The following is a 21,373-nucleotide window of genomic DNA, read 5'->3' as shown; positions in this document are numbered from 1 at the left end:
GAGACCATGAAGATTTTTTTGTTTGCCACAACCACACTTGTGGCTCTTGTAAATGTGACGGAGGACTGAGTAGAGGTAATTTTTGTAAAAGAAATAGAAATACTGGTTATTTTCATTTACTGAAATAATTTTTTTTTTAGTTCTTAAATGTATCTCAGCTCTACTAATTGAGCCTGTAAAAAGCCACTGTATACGCAATACTAGGTGATAAGAAAATGAAAAGTGTGTTGAACAAATCACACTCCTTTGGCACAGGTTTGCTGGTTATATATCTCCAACTATGACATCAGTAAAGTAATATTTTTTTTTAATGTTAAGTGCCAAAGATGCCTTTTAAAGAGGCATCCAAAATATAAATGTAACAAGTCGATTGAAACACAAACAAAGATTTAAAAAAATGCAAATCCTATTTGATAAAATACTTCTCTCTGTAAAAGCATATTACTTCTGAATTTCCATTGGGATCTAAATATGATCCAAACCACTAAACTCAGATAGACATTCTATAAAGTTGCTTCAATCTCATTATATACTATGCATTACAAACTACTCTTCATTTAAACTTCTGTATATTTCCTATAATCCTCTGATTATAATAGCTGTGCAACCATTTTCTTTATACCATGCCGTATATCTCAATAATAACTTTGTTTGGAAAATAAAATCACATCTTCATATTCCTTTTTTTGGTCCGGCAGTGTTGTACATAATCATTTTTATTACCCAATAGACCTGTAGCCTTATCTACTTCTGACACACATAAAAACCCTGTTCAGTGTTAATGGAATTATGAAAAAAGAACAATCGTGGACAGGTGGGCAAGACACCCACAAAGCATGGATGTCCCTACCGCTTGAGCACCTTTTCTTTAGTACAATCTGCACTTTTAGTTAGAACAAATTAATTAGCAAATTACAGAAGTACTAACAAAATTAAACAGTTATATAATTGTAAGTGAATTACACCCACACTTTGTCAAAGTAAACCGTGAGGACAGATCTGCATTAAATTCTGGCAAGTCAAGTGCAATTATTCCACAATAACAGAGCTGAATGTCATATTCTGTACAAGGGCATTGACTGTCCTCCTAGCAGAAGCAACTGGGCTGTTAAAATAACTACATCATAAAGTATTATGTGCTTGTGCAGATATGTCGTCTACATTTGGACCAAGCATCACCTCTTGACGTGTGCATAATCTGCATATGTCAGTATTTTACATTAAACAAATCTTTCCTATTTTTTTGTGGTAGAACCCATAATTTCATTGATTAAGGAGGAGAAAATGTCGGAGTTGGCACATTCATTAAATAAAGTGTCTAAGTTTCTTTGTTCCATATGTTTTGTTCCTAACCCTTTACTCCTTTCAGTCACTTTTGCGTACTGATTGTATGATGCCTTTTTTGTGTTATTCACGTTGGTTAGAATTCTTCGCATTGTGCTTTTTTTTTTAAGTCCCATTCTGCACAAGGTGGTAATGTTCTATTTTCCATACGGTAAAGTAAAACTGCAAACCATCTGATCATGTCTGATTTTGGCACATTTAAGGTCATTTTCTGTTTTATCCCCAAACTAATAAGAGCACAAGCTGTATAAAAGTAGAACAGTTTCTGGTAGAAACCAATGGAAACATAATGTTGTTTTCACTCTTTGTAGGTACGCGTTGGTGATGTTCCTTTGTAGAAGATATTTCGAGTGCTTTCTGGACTGTTACTCCTCTCTGGGATTAAGATGATGTTACCCTTTCTTCTTAGAGTAGAGTCACGGCTTGATGAAATAGATACAGTCTCTGAGCCAATTTCACTGCCCTCTACTGGTGTCACCCGTATTGTGGTTATTCCATGAAGGAGGTGGTCATTATCAATGTTGCTTCGTTTTCTTTCAGTAGTTCCAAAAGTGTCTTTTAATGACTCACAGCTTTCTGAGTCTCTGTTGAGGTCATTCAGCTCATAAGCTTGACGCAGCGTTCCTTTCTCAGGAGCTTTCCATTTCCAGGATCCGCTGCCTTCTCCTTCTAACGGCATCTGAATAATCGGCCTGTTGTTTTCAGGATGGGCCTCAATCCGTACAATGTTTGTTGGCTCATGTTCTGTCAGGGCCTTGTATCTGATGGATCCAGTGCAACTAACTGTACTTCCATCTGAACTACCCTGCAGCATCCCTTGTTGTTTGGACATAGCTATGACCTGCATAATCCTTGGTTGACTGTTACTTCTACATACAACACTTTTCTCTGCCACTTTCAGCCACTTTGATCTAGCAGAGCTGCATTTGGGTGAAGTGGTTATGATATTCTCATGGGTTTCCTCTGGGATATGTACTAATTGAGAGGACCCAGGACGTGACTGTATAGAAACTCTGGGGCCACCGGGAATACCTGTGTTGTTACAGCCCGGAATACTACCAGGCTGTAATTTAATATATGGGTTTCCCGGGCCAATATGGTCTCCATTGACACCAACTCTTACAGGCTCAGAGCTTGACCTCATTTCTATAATTCTTTGTGGAGAGAGACCAGCCTCTGTCTCAATTACCTGCAAAGACAGTTTACGACATTCATTTTTAGTCTTCCACTGAGAAAGAAGTTGCTTTGACCGCGCTGAATCCATTGAAGCATGGATTGTGGCATTCCTCCTAGCTGGATCTTCAAATGAAGGCGTATGTACTCTAGGTAGAGTATTGCTAAAAGTGACCATGTTCTCTTTGCCCATGGGGCTTCGAGGGGTTATTACTTCTACATCAGTACTTGCTCTTTTTATATTGGTTAGCGAGCCTGATTCTCTATTGTTTCTGTTCAAGATATTTTCAGAGGGGTGAGTTGAAATACCATCACAGCTGCTGCCATTTTTTCCTGGTAGTATCCTACTTGTGTCTTGGCTAATGTCTGTTAAAGACCTTAATGGCTCTCTGAGTGGTGGAGGAGGCTTCTGTGGGATGTTGTCTTCACTGGGCTGAAAGTTTCCAACAGCATAAAGGCCCTAGAATATAAAAATGTGTACAAATAAAAATAATGACATAGAGACTTGTTGCAAAAGGACAACTGAGTAGCCTCAAAAGCCAGGCCTCTAACTCTTCCATCAACAACCATACGACCATCAAACATTGTTTTTACATCTGACACACAGACCCTCTGGATTAGATCAGATGACCTTTTCAAAGACATTGGGGTTTGAAAGTAGTTGGAACAGGACTTAATGGCAGGTGATTGTTTGTGGTGAGTGGCATTTACATTAAATTACCTATCCCAATCTGTTGAGTGGAGTAACCTCTTAAGGGACAGCTGTCATGAAAAAAGTGTACTTAACCAGTGCCTATAATGGTGGTTTAATTCCCTTATTTGTATTTTTCTAAACAATTAGGTGCATATCAAGTGACAGGCAAATCATTAGATTGATGTGTGGTTTTCTTTTATTTGCATGGCTTAAACTTCCTTTAAAGATAAAAATCAGCACTGCCTTAGATGAAGTCAAATATCTGCATGGTATTATTATAATTAGTTTGTAATCAGGGCTGCATTTATACATCACACTACTCTAGGCACACCACAATGATTATGTCCTTTTGTACAAGCTCTACCCCTATGTAATGCAATTATTTTAAAAACATTTACATTTTTGGGGGTTTATTCGTTTTTAAAAACAAATGCAAGGATGTGCTTTTGGAGGAATCGTGCTTTCTGTTTTATATCCAGAGTTATTTCTGAACTACGCAGACCTCCATAGAAGAGAATAGACATTTTTTTTGTGTGTCCTAAACTTGAAAGAGCCTTGTGATTTCTCTTAACTGTCCCCGTACCTCCTTCAGCTCTCCTGATAAATTAGGCCACTAATGGTTAGCGGCATAAGAGAAACAAAAAAACTTAAGCGTGGTGCTGCCACCACTAACCAGGCTGCCCTAGGCACTGGCCCATGAATATCATTATTGTAAATACAGTCCTACTTATAATACCTGTTTTTTACTGTCTTTTTACAGTCAGTTGAGTTTTATGATACAGGGGTTGATTTACTAACCTTATAAACACACCACGAACATGTATACACCTCTGTAGTGTGTTCCCTCCCAGCATGATCTATGGGTGGAATCTAAACACCTTTGTAGTGTGTGCACACCCAGCAGGTGTGTTGTGCAAAGCCCTGCATGAATTTGCAAGGTGATGTTGTGTAAATTAGCTCTATGTTGTGTTGCTTGCGTTGATGAATGCAGGAATGTAAATGCATGAGCTAACCATTTTTGTCTAAACTGTGAAGCAGTATTATATATGCATCATGTGCATGATTTTTCCATATATGGCATTAGTGGAAATATGCTTTTAGAGACTTTTTGGTTGATAAATACGTTTTGCTGTGTAAAAATCACACGCACCTAGTGCGTGCGTGTGTTTCGGTTAGTAAATCACCCCCACAGTCTCCATTTTTGCACACACCTGCTGTAGCCTGTTGACAGAATTCTACCACCACAGGTCAGTCTCTCAGACTTCAATGAGATAAAGAACTACCATAATCTGCACTGAAATGAGCAGGATGTGTGTGCAGCTGTGGCTATGCATAGACTATTCACCTATGCATGGGGTGCTCATATCTGGTTATCTGCTGGGTGCTGCTGATCTGCTCTTAGTCCTCTCAGCTTATTCCTGCAATGTGATCTGTGATGTGTCAGGATGGCTGGTATTTATGGATAACTAAAGCTCCTCTTCATATGGGAGTGAGAGAGACTGATCAACGGCAGAACAATTATGCCGGCAGGCTGCAGCAGGAGCGTGCAGAGATAGGGAGTGCATGATAACATTAAACAGGCTGTGAGACATTAAAAAGACTAATTATAAGCTAATTATAATAGTAGCATGTAGGTGTTTACATTAATCAAAGACTAAGCTGATTTCAGAAACAATGTATTCATCTTAAAAGGAAGTTTAATGCAGATAAACGAATGCACCCCTGCGGTATAATGGATTGCCTAAATGCCATCACCTATCACTTTTTTTCTGGACAGCAGGTGTGCACCTAAATGTAGTGGGAAATGAAATGAATTGCATTAAAAAAATAAAATACATATCTTGAATATTACCTTTATACAGTAGGTACTGAGTATAGTCAGTTGGAAATCATATTTTCCAAAATAGCTGTTTTTTCAAGTATATCTAAAGCCCCTTTTGTTTTCATTATGAAATGGTTAAAAGCTATGTCAACCGAAGTTGACCTATGTTAACTTTTTTTGTTTTTTTGATGTCTCATTAGAAAGACTGTCCTTAACTTACGGTCTCAAAGCACAACAGAAAGATTAAGGAGAGCTTCCAAAGTAAAGGAAATCTTCTCTTAGACAGTTGTCATAGGAACAAGTGTCCCCATTGGAAGATTTCCCCTCTATTTCTCATAAAGTGGCAACTCAAAATGTTCCTTTCACCTTTAGTCCTGATGACAATGGTCACTGGGACAAATAGAGAGGCTAAATCTCCCCAACAGGTATACAGACAGCAACACAAAAACCTGATCCAAGGTTCCAATCCATTTACAGTCAATTAAAAAAAATAAACAAATGAAATAGTTGAAGGTAATGTATACACATGCCCAGGATTCAGAAGTGCCCCCAATCCATGTGGCTAATAAATAACACATGAACACCTGTAGATGTGGCTGATAAATCACACGTAAAAGCCTAAACACAGGGCTGATGAATGACACATGAAAACCTGTACATGTGGCTGATAAATGACACGTAAAAGCCTTTACATGTAGCTGATGAATGACACAAAGCCTGAATATGTGACTAATAAATTAAACATTAAAACCTGTAAATGTGATTGATAAAGGTCGCATAAAAGCTTGTATATGTGGCTGATAAATGATACATTGAATGCTATGCATGTAGCTGATCTGATAAATGACACATTAAAGTCTGTACATGTGGCTGATAAATGACATATACAATCCTGTACACATGGCTGATAAATTACACATACAAGCCTATACACATGGTGAATAATTGACACATAAAAGCCTGTACATGTGGCTGATATACACAACACATAAAATCTTGTACATGTGGCTAATACATGACACATTAAACCCTGTACACGTGACTGATAAATAACTAGACATGTGCACTGCCAAAAAATTCGTTTAGTTTCGTTTCATTTTAAATTCGGATTTGTGTTATTTTGTTTTTCAGGATTCGGGTGTGAAAGTCAATTCGGATTCGGAATTCGGATTCGGACGAAATTCGGTAGCGTTAGTACGAACGTTCGGTTCGTTTTCTGTTCTTATTAGTTTCTTATTCGTTTCGTTCGTTTGCAGCAAAAGTGACATTTGAGGGGGAAAAAATATTTTTCTCCTTCTCTAATGTCACTTTGCTCCAACGAACGAAACGAATAAGAAACGAATAAGAACAGAAAACGAAACGAACGTTCGTACTAACGCTACCGAATTTCGGAAATGGAAATTCGGATTCGTTTGCATTCGTTATGTCTGTAATTCGGAATTCGGATACATCCGAATGTCCGAATTTCCAAAAATTCGTCCGAATTACGATTCGGAACGAAACGAATCGCACATGTCTATAAATAACATATAAACCCTTTACATGTGGCTGATGGGATGGGAACACACAAAATGACTGTGTATTATATGGCCAATTCAACTTACCAAATAAATGGCTATTCCACCTCCCAAGAGGAAGCCACAGTAAACATCTATTGGGTGATTCTTGTACTGAGTTATACGGGTGAGGCCACATATAATTCCACATATTATAAAGGAGAACACCAGAAGGGGTTTCAGTAACTTTGATGAATCTGTCAATGTTGCATTGAAATACATCTGTAAAATAAAGAATATTATACCGTATATGAGTGTTTTTGTTGCCCACAATGTAGCTGTCTCTGTCAAAGCGGTATATAGCAGGAGTACACATAGAACATAGAATTATATTTATCACACTGAACTTAATATTTGATGCAATACAATTGTCCCACCGGCCTAGCCTCAGTTTGTACCCTTTCCCCCCAATCTGCATGAGGTTACCTCAGAAAATGCTGAAAAGCTAAAAGTGGAACTCCAGTCAAAATAGTGGTAAATATTTGAAACTCTGGTAAACATTAGTTTGCCCCAGCTGAGGAGATCACCTGTCACTTGCTGTGTGCTCCTTAGGGCCTGTTCACATGAGATCAGGTCCTGATCAGGTGCGGATCTGCAGACTGATGCAGTGCGTTTTTGCCACGTTTTTGCCACGTTTTGGTCGTGTTTTTGATGCGTTCCAGTAAAAAAAAAAAAAACAATTTTTGCTGGAGTGGGGCTGTTAGTATGTTAGCTGCAGTGCGTTTTTGATGCGTTTTGGACGCGTTTGCGTTTCCTGACCGTTTCCGCACCGTTTCCTGACCGTACAAAATGTGACATGCAGTATTTTTCTGTCGTAACCTGAACGGACTGCGCACGTGAGAACTGTAGCCCATAAAACACATAGGGATACATTGGGATGCATTTTGAGTGCAGCACACAAAACGGACCTCGTGTGAACAGGCCCTAAAGGGGACACAGATGGCAGTAAATTACCTTTTGGCTAGTAAGCAGGTAAGGAGTAAAGCTGGCCATACACCTATAGATTTTCTGCAGATTTTCTATGGTCAGATGGTAAAAGTGCAACAGATTCCTCCATCTACGCTAAACTGTGGGCCAAGCTTCAGTATCTTGCTAGTCAGTCCTGGTGGCTCTCAAAACACCTGAACAATGCCTGCATCCAATCAGATTGTTCAGGTATTTTGACAGCCAGCGGGACCGACTAGCAAGATACTGAAGTTTGGCCCAGTGGGAGATTCCTCCATCCACACAGTTTAGCGTAGATGGAGGAATCTGTTGCACTTTTTCCATCTGACCATAGAAAATCATTAGGTGTATGGCCAGTTTAAGACCTGTCGTTTTTTTTTTTTACTGTATGTAACTGCAATGAAAATATTCCTCCTACTTCCTGTGGTAACTAGGACAGGAAATGAGATGTAATTGGAACAAACACCAGTATGAACATTTCCACAAAGCACCTAATTCTTGCCCACTCTGCTGAAACTATTTTTTTTTAAAGCTGAACCCCAGCCTAATCTTCACCTTGCACAGTTCTCTCAGCTCCTCTCCTGTACTGAAATAGCTTTCTATGATTTCACTGCACACTGTGATCTACTACAGTGTGGAATAAAAGCTGCAGCAAGCCAGATAGAGTCTGCTTTATTTCCTGGCTGGAGAATGTCCAGCATCAAATAGCCTTTCTCCCCAGTCTGACAGTCTCTGGCCCGCTCCTTTCATTCATTGGATTTTAGTTCTTTCAATCATGCAGGCTCAGCATCACATGTGGACATTACCTAGGGCAGCCTGCATGCAAATACAGTCTTCCTAGGAATGCCCACTCTTCTAGACTGACATTCACCTATCAAAGAATTTTCATATTTGCATTAATCATCCCAAGGTCCATCCCACCGCTTGCATCAGGGCTAAGGACTAAGGATTAGAGGAGTACAGAGGCAGGGTGCTCTAATATTTACAGGAAGCTATGTACAGCACCCTGCTGGTCACTCCCACCAACCATGATACGCCTTCATTGTATAAAGAAAAACAGACAGGGCTGTCTCTATTATGAGGGAGCATGAGGCTGTTGCCTCAGGCAGCATCTCTTTGGGTCATGTGGAGTGGCAGCAGGCAGACCCTTTCCAGTCAAAGCGTCTCAGGTTGCTCAGAGCCAAGCAGAAAGATACGAAATGGCCATAAACATCTCCCCTTCCAGCTCTTCGAAGCCTGGGATGCTCTGACCGGCATCCTACCCAGCTTCTGGCGCCGTATGACAGCGCTGGTTGCTAGGAGCTGAGTGGGATGCTTTGGCTGGCGTCCTGCCGTGCTCCTGGCAACCTGTGATGTCACAGGTTGCCAGGAACAGGGCCAGAAGCCGGCCAAAGCTGGAGCCAGAGCTTGACAGGGAGATGATGCAAAGGATCCCCATAGATGAGCATAACGTACACCACCAGCAGCCCTCCTTACCCAACCCGCCTCAGGCGACAAAAAAGCTAGACACACCCCTAAGGATAGATATCTAGTAATGGCATCGCTGGGTCTAAAATAAGGGATGCAATAAAAATAGAAAGGTTGTATTTAAGATTTTCATTAACAAGTTGATGAGCGGAAAAATGGGGAACCAGGGTATGCAAAATATAGGCAGAATAAACTTCATCTTTAATGCCATCCACTTAAAATTGTCATTGCGAACTACATATGAGGAACCAAAGCTTATAAACATCTATTGTAAAAAGTTAGGAAAACATCGTTCCACTGCCAGCTGCTGAAATATAATTTTGTAACTGACTGGTATACTGTTTATTACAGAACACTAGTGTTCTTTGCTCTTAAAGCAACCCTATTACCTTTAATGTAATGATAGTAATCAGGGCAGCCATCAGAAATTTTGGGGCCCCTTACACGGCTTTAGGCTCTAACTCTGGGTTTAGTGACCCGCTGGACGCAGGGCCCACCTGAGAACCTGCAGATCCCACCATAGATGCTGCACAGCCCATCTGATACTCTCTATGGTGGGCTCTGCAGGGGTCCCAGGTGGGCTGGTGACCTGGCTTCCTCTGCCGCTTGACTGGCCGGAAGTGATGTGATGTCATTTCCGGGTGGTCCGAGATCAGAAGAGCAGCGGCACCGATGGGGCCCCAGCCTGCTCCGATGCCGCTGGATCGGCAATGCAGGGGCCCGGCGCTGCTAGAGCCAGGCCTCCTCCAGTGCTGCGGGGTCCCGGCCACCTCCTCGCCTGTCACCATCGGCCGATACTCATGTAAGGGTCCCGTGCGGGCCCCCCAGGCTGCCCGGGCCCCTTACATGAGTATCGGCCGTACCCCCCCTGATGGCAGCCCTGATAGTAATACTTACCTTTCCTACAGGTGATGTGTTAAATCCTCAATGTCTTAAAAAGCATTGAGTGCCACTGCTGACACTTCCGATGTGTCAGCAGTGCTTTGTGGTTTCTCTCACCAGCCACTTTGTCACTACAGGACACAGTAGTGAAGTGGAGATCAGTGGGAGGAACTATCGTAATTAGCTGGGGACTCGCTATCCCACTGGCAAGCAGAGCTCTTCAAGAAAGGGAAAATTGAACACACCAACCACCAGAAAGATACGTGTTAAAAGTCTTCTTTTACAAAGTGCTTCTATTTGACTATTTGCTCTGTGGTAACAGGGTCACGTTAAATAGGCTCAGTGATATATGTAAACTAAATTTAGGCAAGATAGGCTTACAGTAATGCAATGAAGAATGCTTGATTAGATGCACCAACAATTACCTTACATGGGAAGATGGATTTCTGCTCTCCTGGAGTAACAATCAATTGCTGGAATAGTACAGGTTTATTTCTCATTAGCAATGCCTTTACTGTGGTCTTGCTAATTGAGAAGAGATATTTCATTCACATATATACACATGGCTGAGTTTATAAAAAAATTATTCTGAAGGAGCAAATGCACTATGTCTTTTAATTTTCTCCCAGAGGATGAGCTAATCATCTCATCTAACTGGGTTAATCATCTACTAACCGGGTAAAGTTAATTACTCTTGAGTCATAATTAATGTACATTGTAAGATATCATAGCATGTCATCTTTTCTCTTTGGCATTGTGTGGCTTAATAGTTAGAGAACAGGATTAAGCATTACGTTATCATTACTATTTCTATAAAGACTGAACTCAAGACAGATAAAAAATACATAGTAATACAGTTACTGTATGTATATATTAAAATCATTTGTAAATGCAACTAATGCAACTAATGCAAGCACCTAGATTTGATTTGGTATGAGCAGTTATGAAACTGGGAGAAAGAGGGGCAGAACTAAGAGCCAGCCAGGTATTTTGCTGTGCATAATTGATGGCAAGAAACATGCTGACAGAAGGAGAGGGATGGGCTCATCAGACTGCTTCTGCTCATTTATTGTACAATCACAGGCCGAGGGCAAGAAGGCGACCTGGCTGCAGGGACAGATTTCTCACAAGGCCACTGAGGCCCTTCCTTGGGGCGGCAGGGAGCAGAGGGGCGGCATCACCTCCTGATCATTCATGAATTTCTCAATGGGGAGAAGCACTCAGTACAGAGGCTTTTCCCCATTGAGAATCTGCTTGATAGTAAACATCTTACTATCAGCAGTTTGTGAATGAATGGGAAGCCTCTGTACTGAGTGCTTCCCATTAATTGAGTGCTTGGGCTGCAGAAAAAGACATTGAGGACTCTGTGTCCTCAATGCCTTTTTCTATTTCAAAAGGGAAATGTCAGGGGTCTGTTTAGACCCCTAATATTTCCCCAAAGCCCCCCAACAGTACATTAATAATAAATAATAATTAAAAAATAAATAAAAAATGTGTAAATAAAAAGAAAGCGCAACCCCCCCACACACACATAACATACACGTGCACCATATTGTGGTGTACGCCAGGCACATGCACTGCAGTGCATTGTTAGAACACATCGCAGTGCATGATTTTTTTCTATCGTAAAAAAACATTAATTTAACTGTGGCAGCGCATGGCTAAGCTTTGTGACGCATTGCCGTGCGTTGTAATACCTTGTGTTGTAATTAAAAATACGCCTGTATAATTTTATCACAACACAAACACCAACACAGCGCAAAAACCATTTATAACATAAATCGCTAATTTACAGTTTAGCGTTCCTTCATTTTTTTTTATAATCCCCCTTTCCTCAGCCTCTCATTGGTGTGGCAGTATTGCTGACTTTATGTAAAATGTATAGCTGGTGGTATTCTGCATAACTGATACAGGAATGCAGAATACCACCAGCTATACAGGACTACAAATTCCAGCACTGGCGGAACTACCTGGTCACAGCGGTCGCAATGGCGACCGGGCCTTGGCATTCCGCCTGTTGGGGGGGGGCCCAGAGAGGAGGAAGATGCCCCCCTCGCCCGAAATAGTGCTGCTCCTTCCCTGCCGCTCTGCCACGCGCAGCATGTACGGGCGGCTGTGCGGCGGGGCTGGAGAGAGGCTGTCACTAGTACAGTATAATGTACTGCAGGCACCGCCAGGCAGCACATTCTTCTGTGTGAGGACCCTCTCCTCTTAGCCCCGCCACCTGGCCGCCGAGACACAGAAGAGGGTCCTGCATGAGAGTCAGGTAAGTCTGGACTGGGAAGGGGGGGGCGCGGGGGATGCTGGTGATATTCAGCATCCCCCTGATTGTTATTATGATGTATTGGTGGGACTTTTAGTCCTGCATAGCTGGTGGTATTCTGCATTGCTGTGTAATCATTATAGAGCAATGCAGAATAGCACCAACTATGCAGGACTACAAGTCCCAGCAATGCATTATATTTTTAAGTCGGTATGCACCAGTCGGTGCCAATACTGGGCATTTTCACAAGTATTCATACTCGTGAAAATGCCCTGATACTAAACACAGATACCGGTGTTCTGTCTAGAATACCAATGTAATCAAATTTGCCGACTTCAGCATCTGCGCTTGTGCACAGACCAGTATGATCGAGGAAACCGGGATCCGTCTGTGTGCAAACACAGATACTAGGTTGGAGTTCGACAGAACACCGGCACTAAATTTTTAAACTGAAGCGGCTGCCTGAGGTCTCGGTATGGGGACCGGGCGGTGCAGGGGGGGGGCCCGGCCTATAGCCGTGTAGGGGGCCCCGACATTTCTGATGGCTGCCTGGCTACAGGCCAGACAATGTGAGACCCATGCCTCCTGCAAAATGTTTTCATCGCACTGTAGTACAAGCAGGCACAGTCTACATGAGAGTGGCAACTATGATCTGAATTTAGGAGCAGTGTAGCATCATTGCTACATGACACTTAGATCTGCTTGGGTAAAAAAGTGATTCTACCCTTGACACCTACCATATAGGAGGGTGACAAGTGCATATCACAGGCAAGTTGACTTAAAATGATGCGTCGCTCTTCCATCCCAGGGCAGCAATTATGTCTCTTTCTTACATGGCAACTCCATACATTTCCCTTTTCCTCTTTTATGACTCCACATCTCCATGTTAGCACGGTTAACCTTCTCTGACCTAGCTGCTGCACACCTAATTAGAGAGGCTTGTCAACCCTCATCATATCTCTTCTGTTTCTTGTACCAATGTAGCTTGGGCTCTGCCTACTAAATAGATAAAATTCATAAACAAAGGTGAATCACCTATTCATGTGGATAGTCAACAAGGGACCCAGCTGTGATTTGCTGGCCCCCGATATCCATTAAAGTGCAGTCAGTATTGTCCGAACATGATTTTTTTAATCTACAAAATGTAATAAGAATTTCAATGTTGTTGAAAAAGCATTCCTGCAGCCATGCAGCAGTTAATGTGTGGGAGTACACAGAATATGACTGCCTGAAGAATTAATTGATAGTTAGCAGGTTTGGCTGCTTGCCTCTCCTGCTTGAGCTGTTCTGTCTGTAGGAGGGAAAGAGATGTATTTTCAGCACAGCTAAAAGCTTGTCGTTATGTCAATCAATGTCTGATTTTGCATGGCTTCTAAAGTTAAAATAATGTTTGATATGCAAAATGAGCTCTTTGTCTAGAACCTGTGAGACAGGTGCAGAATGAACAGATCTTACAGCACCACTTATCCAACTTGCTTACTTGCTGATGACTTGATGCTGTTGATGCTAACTGCGGTGAGTGAAGTCTAAACCTCTATATGTCGGTATACTGGCATATGTTTAAAGTGATTCTGTCAGTGACCTAAAACATTTTACAACATAGATGAAAGTTCCCTGCTATAGAAGAGCTATTATACTCAAGATATACTCACCTAAATAATTGCTTTCCCTGTAAAGAACAAAGTAAATACCTTTTTTTCTGCCTACTGAATATCACTGAATCAAATCAAGAGTGCTCAAAGCATGAATTGTCTTTAAAAATGAATCCTTCTGGGAGTGTAGGATTCCTGGTCTCCCGCTGCCCTGAGTGGTTCTTTCTGATGATCCCTATGTAACTACTGTGTACTGCAGTGATGTGAGGGTCAGTAGGAGGAACCATTGAGCACAGTGGAAGACACAGGACATCAGCACTCCTGGAAGTGTCAGCTTCTAAAGAGTTTTCAGCAGGGAGTTCTCTTGATTTAAAGTGCCATTTTGCAGCATGGGAAACGGGAGAGGTAAGTATTTATTATCATCTGTACAGGCGGAGCTTTTATTTGGGATTTGATTTTACAGTAGTGACATCACAGTTTTACACAGTCCTAATGAGGTGTAAGTGCAACTACAGGCAACACATAAGATTATTCAGTACACTGTATATCTTTTTCATTTATCTTGATTTCACTATTACTGTATTATAAGGATATCTAAACCCAAGAACAAAAACTTAGTATATTGCAGCTTACCAATTCTTAGGTGTGGTGGCTGCATTGGTTTTCTTGTTTCAGGATAAGTACATTTTCTGCAAGCATAGAAAAATACCTGTTGATCTTGCCAGAAATCCAAAGTTCTTGTAATTTCCTGTGCACTGAACTGAATCTTAAATAACGTTATTTCGCAGCTATCTTTTGTGAACTGCAGAAGATTTCCCCCCATAGAGATGAGCAGAGGGGGGTGTTTGTAGTCCAAATAAGAAGAGCAGCCTAGGGTGACAATGCACTCTAGGACAGGAAGTCTATTAATGGCAGAATCACTAGGTGAAAATAAAGGGAAACAAATGAATGCAGCCACCTCATCATCAGTAAGTTGTAATATATTATTATTATTATTATTTTGGGTTTGGATACTCTTTAATATTGCAATGAATCCAGATTCTTTTTATGATTAGTGAGCAGACTTTCTATATTCCTCTTCAAATATAAATAATATTTTTCTCTGACATAGAAGGAATATGGTGGTCCAGCAATTTTCCAACCCACTCCTTTGATCAGCTAATCAAGTGAAGTCGGTCAGAAGGGTGCCGACAGTGGCAACCACTGAGTAAATTAAAGCCAGTTCATCAGCAATCGTACCATGTATACCCAACTTTAGATATAATTGTGAATGGTTAGAACTCCTGTTAGGGTTGTATTGCTGTCTGGGTTTCAGCCAGGGAAATTTATACTTTCTAACAGTTATGGTAAACACTGTCACTATAAGAGAAAATGAAGCAAAGTTCAAAATGTTGAGTTTTCACCAGAACAAGAAATCTTTAAATGGGGGTAACAACTGTCTAAGCAGGGACATTCCTCACATTGGAGTGATTTTCTCTCAGTTCTGACTGTATACAGGACAGAAAGTAAGTGAAAATTATATGTTAAGCTTTCACATTACATATGCTTGTAACAAATTCCCACAATTTTCCCTTCAATGTGTGGGGATAAGTTGATTTGCATGATTCAATGATTTGCTGCTTATATGCTGATTCAATGATTTGCTGCTTATATGGGAATTCTGCACACAAAGAATGCTTTTGGAATCAGATGGCTTGAAATTAAGCAAAAGATAAAAATTATCAGAATTAATTGAGGAACACTGGAATGTTGGGTTATACTGCTGCCTACAGGAGGATTTCCACACTGGGAAACAAAAGAAATGTGCATAGTAGGGTATAACCTTTTTTCATTTTGTGGAAAAGTAGTACCAAGAGCATAATTAAATCGGTTGGATCTGCGTCCCTCAATGAACTTCAAAAAATTGATTTACGGTAAGTACAAAAATCCTGTTTTGATTGTACTTCATTGAGGGGCACAGAAATTCAGACTTTTGGGACATCCAAAAGCAGTCCAACTGAATAGTGGGCAACAGCAACAAAATACCAACAGGCCCACAAAAAAAAAAACAACATAACTAGGAATGGCCTGCAGCTCCAAGAGCTGTTTGAAAGGCCTTACGTGTGCAGCTGGCATCAGATGAGGCCTGAACATCCATCTGGTAAGACCTGGGGAACATGTAAATAGAAGATCAGGTGGCAGCATTGCAAATCTGGGAAAAGGTAGGCTGATGCCAAAAAGCCCAAGAAGCACTCACAGAATTGGTAGAGTGTATCTTGACAGGAGAGGGTGTAACCTAATCCTTAAGACCATTCGCTTAGAGCATCAGGTTCCCCTTTACTGGGACCATCAGGAATGACAAAGAGAGTTAGTCTTTCTAAAGGAAGCAGTAGCTGTGAGGAAGACACACATAGCATGGACCACAGCCAGGCATTGGAGGGAGATCTTCTTCTGGTAAACTGGAGCCAGGCAGAGTGACAGGAGAACAATGTCCTGGTTGAGGTGGAAGGCCACAACTAAGGTAGGAAGATGTTCTGGACCTCAGCAACACCTTGTGCAAGACCAGAGAGGGTTCTTTAGGACAAAGCCATCAGCTCAGACACTGAACTCACAGAGGTGACAGCAGCGGGGACTGCGGCCTTGTGGGTGTCAGTGCAAGGTAATATATCCCTAATAGGTTCAAATTGCAGTTTTTGAAGTACTGAGAGAAGCAAATTCAAATTCCATGGATTCATGGGAGAGAACACAGGGGGGAGCCACACAAGAGACACTCTGTGCAGAAGTTAATCAAAGAGTGGCAAGCTAAGTATGTGGAATGTGGAGCTTGCAAGTACCGAGATCTGACCCTTGATTGTACTCAAGACCAAATGCTGATCAAGGCCAATTTGCAGAAAGTCTAGGATACAATCTACAGAGAATTTCCTGGGTTGAAATGTTCTTGCCTTGCACCAAGCGAAATTTGCCTTCCACTGGCAATGGCAAACCTTGTGAGAAGACTTCCTAGCTGTTAGCACTGTAGGTACTTCTGCAGCTCCAAAGAGATGCTGTTCCTTGAAGGGCATGCGAAGCAGTCGCTTTTTGTATGCGGGTCCTTCAGCCCAGCACTTCAACCAAAAAGGCTTTCTTACGTTTACTGACAGAAGACTCATACAATGAAAAAACATGGGAGACCTTTAACAACCTATCTACACAGTAGTTCAAGCCTGCTGGCATGAGCACCAAACGCTCCATAAGAAAGGGATAAGCTTGGATAGAAACAAGGTTCCTTCACACGGCCTAGCCCAGTCAGCTAGAGTGTGGCAAACTAGTGTTACAGCCAGGGCAGGATGTAAAGCTGGGACTTCTCTTTAGGGTATCCTAAAGAGAACAAGGTTTCTTAAAGGGCCCATGCTGACTTGTCGATAGGGTCCCTAAACACTGGCGTGTCCACCAAAAGGATCTTCAAAGCTTTGATAAGATGGGATTCTGCCGGATCCACAGTAGGGACAATCCACTTTTTAACAAAGTCCTCCTCAAATGCTTACAGGACTGCCAGCCATTTGTAAGAGTTCTTCCAGTTTCCATAAAGAATGCCTGCAAACAGCGTGTGCACATGAACTGTCTTTGGGACCCCAAAAGGAGCCTCGATTGTGAATAGCACTGGCAGATGCTGCAGCTGATCCTCGAGTTTTGAAGTGGTGTGAACTGCGCCAATAAGAATTGTGATGGTTCTTTGTGTTTGGGAAGGACTTAAGAGGCTCAGCATCAGATAGAGTCTCAGCAGATTATATTTGAGAGGCCACTAAGGCTTCAGGGCAGACAGGATAAGGATTCTGCAGGGGAAGATGTGGAAACACGCTTCCAACCTCTGTGGTCAGAGTCAGGAATCAAAGTTGTAATTTGGCCCATGAAATGACTGTGTTCAAATCTCCCAGGATATAGCCATGGAGGGGGCCACAACCAATAGAGCTTAGAAAGACTCTAAGTATGGTGTAGACTTAAGCAGAACCTTTAGTGGGTTCAGAGCTAGAAGCACAAGGTACAGCAGTACTGTCCCCATGTGTCCAGGACCCAACATGTTGCACCGCAAACCCAAGGCAATGTAGCTCAGTGTACAAGGTTAGGTCGTGAATACTCATGAAACTAGCTGCTTTTACCATGAGAGGTTCAGGCAGCCAGAGGTGACCAGGTTACTGTAGGAGGGCAGCAAAAAAGAACCGAGGATAGATCCATGTGTCATTTGCAATCAGGACTCAGGAGTAGGCCAGGAAGGTGCTTCCTCAATGCTAAGTGGCAGGAAAGAGAGTGTGGAGCATGTACGAATGGCACCCCATTTAGGGAATGACATCAGACCTCAGACCCTCAGTGCTTATCATGGTAAATGGACAGAATGTGGGGATTACAAATTGTGTCAAGTGGCCATAGTAACTAGACAGCTTCTGGTGCTTGGCCTGAATGATCTACCCACAAAGTGACTCACGCCTGAGGCTGTGCCAGGGCATTGGACCTGGAAAGCATGCTGCAGCTAACAAACACAGTACACACAGATCTGGAAAGCACCACAATGTGGTACCCGAAGGTCACATTGCAGGCTAGCCCTGCAATTGCAAAGTCCAGTGTAGTCTCGGTATGGCCTCCAAAGCTAGTGCTGAGAAACAACAATCTGAATAGATATGTATAGAAACCAGCTCAAGCAGCTTGTGGAGGCATCTTAACTAAGGAAAAAAATGTAATCGTGATTGAAAAAAAATAGCTAGCAAAAAGATTAGACTTATTTCAGCAGAGCAGAGAGAAAAAATGTTCATGCCCCTGGACACTAGCAAAAAATGAAGGCATGCTGGCAGTATGAGGGGTTATACTAGGCTGACCACAATTTTTTTGTTTGCTAGTATCCAAAGTCTCCTGTAGGTAGCTGTATAACTCTACAGTCTCTGAATTCCTGTGTCCCTCAGTGAACGAGAAAGAAATATATGTTTGACCCTCTTTACATCAGTTCTTATAGGTAACCTTAAATTGCAGTCTATATCCTCCAATAATCTTAGCATATTGCATATTACTATGGACTGGCTACTTCTGAATATTTATCGTTTTTATGAAAACAAACAAGCCTTGAAATGTCCTTTTAATAATACAAAGTAAAAATATGTTTCTGCATTTAAATGAGAGAAGATTCTACTCACGGAAATGTAAACAGCTGCAAATGCTGCCAGGGTGGCATGCTGAGAGGGGAAAGATTTTCTGTCAACAAAAGACAAGCACAATTATAGTGTTTATAAAAGTTCCTTTAAAGACATAACCAATTACATGTCAGCAAGAAAGCTTTAATTAGTTTACATTCCTTTCTGAATTTAGTACCAAAAGTTCAAGATTTTAAACCAAGCTGGTACAAAGATCATCATCATCATTTCGCTCACTGAATTATGATATCATCACTCTATGCATTATATTTATAAAATATTAAATTGCAAATCTGCCCTACTTTTGCCAAACATCCATCCAACATTCACCGGGCAATATTCTCCCTTTTTCTAAGGGAAGCAGGATAACTATTCAATTGACCCCTTATACACACATTCCATAGCCACATGTTTTAATGGAAAGTTGCACCATTTACAGCATCTGCTGTTTTAATGCTGACCATTTAAAAGAAATGTCTATCATTTGCTGCCACACCCAGACAGAAATGTAACAGAGTTTACAATACTGTAGCTTTCTTCAAAGAGGCAGTAGCTCTTTAATTTTCGATTAGAGCATTCAGAGATTCAACATAATTATTTTGACATATAGTTTTAATGAAAGAAAAGAAAATGGTGCAAACAAATATATTTACAGAGGAAAAATATAAATAGGATTAAATGTAAAAAATATTTAGCGAGGTTTGCTTAGTTTTTGCTTTGAGTTCAATTGTTTTGCAGACTAAGTGCAATCTGATGTATTTGTATGAGTCACTGGCTCTTTAGAAAAGTGACCCTTATGGTATCCTTAGGGGTTTCAATGCCAAACAAGAGCTCAGAGCTGCAAATGCAGTCTTTATTTCGAGTCCCTGGAAAGGGTGTTTACAAAATTAACACAGTCAATGGAAAGATCAAAGGGGTGTGCTGAAGGGGTGTTTCAGTGTATTCTTATGCTCCAGTGGATATAGCCTTTTTGACAATTTTTTAATAAAAATACTACTATATTTCTACCTGATAGTTTTACAATTCGATAACCAGCATATTATTGAACAGAAAGAAATTATGATTTGTTAGAGACCATTTATGATATGAATCTTATGCATGTCTCACTTAGGAGGTCTAATGTGTTCCATTAGCCTTCTGACCCTTGTAAGAGAGGTGTGCTTGATGTCTACCTGGCTGGCATCTTCCCATACATTAGCATAACCGATTTGTATGAATGTAACTCAATTCCTATAGGAGTTATGAAATATGAGTAAAGTTGTGAGATTATATATATATATATGAAAGTGCAGTTTCTGGTCTTACATATGTGTATTGCTCACACTGCTCTTCTAGACTGCTTAGCGACCTGGCTAGTTACAACAGGGTCTATTATAGTGTATCTATACCCAAACCCTTATTGAGTTTTGGATGGCATGGGGAAGGACTAGAACTTCTGTCAAGTTTTCATTGCTGTATGTGTCCCTGGTAGAATTAACCTTTCTAGTGGTGCTGGTGACCACCTGTTTATGTAACAACTGTCAAAAAGATTTAAATCCTTCTTTACTCTTAATTAATTTAAACTACACTATAAGAGTCTTTTGTAGACTCTCCTAAAAAGGTTTTCGGTGACCCTCTGCATTCCATTTACCTTTCTCATCTTTGTTTTAAACTGTCTTAAGCTGTCTGTGTTCTGTCACTTTCTCTGGCTGCCCACACAGACATGAGATTTAAATCTGACCATTTTTGTCACTAACTTTTGGGAAAATGAGGGTGTCACTGTGTTTAATAGAACTTTCCATTGCCCATTCTCTCCACACAGTTTGGGCATTATCATCATACAGGTGACTGTAGTAGTCGCAAATGTCACCTTTACAGCATGCTGTATAAACAGCTGTTGACCTGACTAGTGACTCAGCAGGCTGTAGCTCTCCATAGTGTTAAACATGTTTTTACAGTTTGAACCAGTTTGAACACTAGGAAGGCTATATTTTTTTGTATTTAAAAGACTAGAAAAAGTGTGCCCTCCCAGACAAAACCAATCTGGCACATCAGGCATGGGGGCAGTAAGCATGCAGCCCCTTTCTATGCTGATCAGCATGCATGGCCTCCAGCATTGGGGATATTTTAAGAGGGTTTCCCCAAATAAAAGGGCAACTCAGCCAAAGCACAGGTATCAGATGCTGATGGACATAGGGCTGTTAGGCATTCCAGTGACCAGCAGTGAGTGCTGGGAAAAAGAGGCTCATGTGCCACCTAGCTGCCTCCCTAAAGATTTAGTCACCCCCTTCCTGATAAACTGGTTGTAAGGTTCATAGATCCACTTACAAATTCACTGGGCATGCATGTCAGAAACAGGGGGAAAAAAACCCCTACACCAGGGGTGCCCACAAGGTCGATCGCGATCTACCAGTCGATCGCGTAGCGATCACTGGTAGATCGCCATGTCCTCTCCTCCCGCCGCTTCTCTGGATCCCCGCTGCTCTCCCCAGCTGGGATCCGAGAAGAAGTGAAGGAACCG

The 21,373-nt window shown here is 41.4% G+C and overlaps 1 protein-coding gene across 2 annotated transcripts in view; it reads right to left on the bottom strand.

Moving 5' to 3' along the window:
• Positions 1-1,452: 1,452 nt before the first annotated feature.
• Positions 1,453-21,373, bottom strand: part of PLPPR4 (phospholipid phosphatase related 4) — an 82,325-nt gene continuing 62,404 nt past the window's right edge. Inside the window, exons 5-7 of one of the 2 annotated variants that reach the window (XM_018570689.1) lie at positions 18,877-18,934; positions 6,638-6,811; positions 1,453-2,977 (exon numbers count right to left, since the gene is read on the bottom strand). In XM_018570689.1, the coding sequence (XP_018426191.1) occupies positions 1,643-2,977; positions 6,638-6,811; positions 18,877-18,934 (1,567 nt within the window). In that variant the 3' untranslated portion in view covers positions 1,453-1,642. The remainder of the gene's footprint in view (positions 2,978-6,637; positions 6,812-18,876; positions 18,935-21,373) is intronic. The other variant, XM_018570690.1, reaches the window with a different exon arrangement.

Source organism: Nanorana parkeri, unplaced genomic scaffold (assembly GCF_000935625.1).
Source record: "Nanorana parkeri isolate BGI_ZX_2015 unplaced genomic scaffold, ASM93562v1 scaffold1581, whole genome shotgun sequence".
Taxonomy (NCBI): Eukaryota; Metazoa; Chordata; class Amphibia; order Anura; family Dicroglossidae; genus Nanorana; species Nanorana parkeri.
The sequence above is the reverse complement of the archived record's forward strand: the minus strand, read 5'-3'. Positions and strand labels throughout refer to the sequence as shown.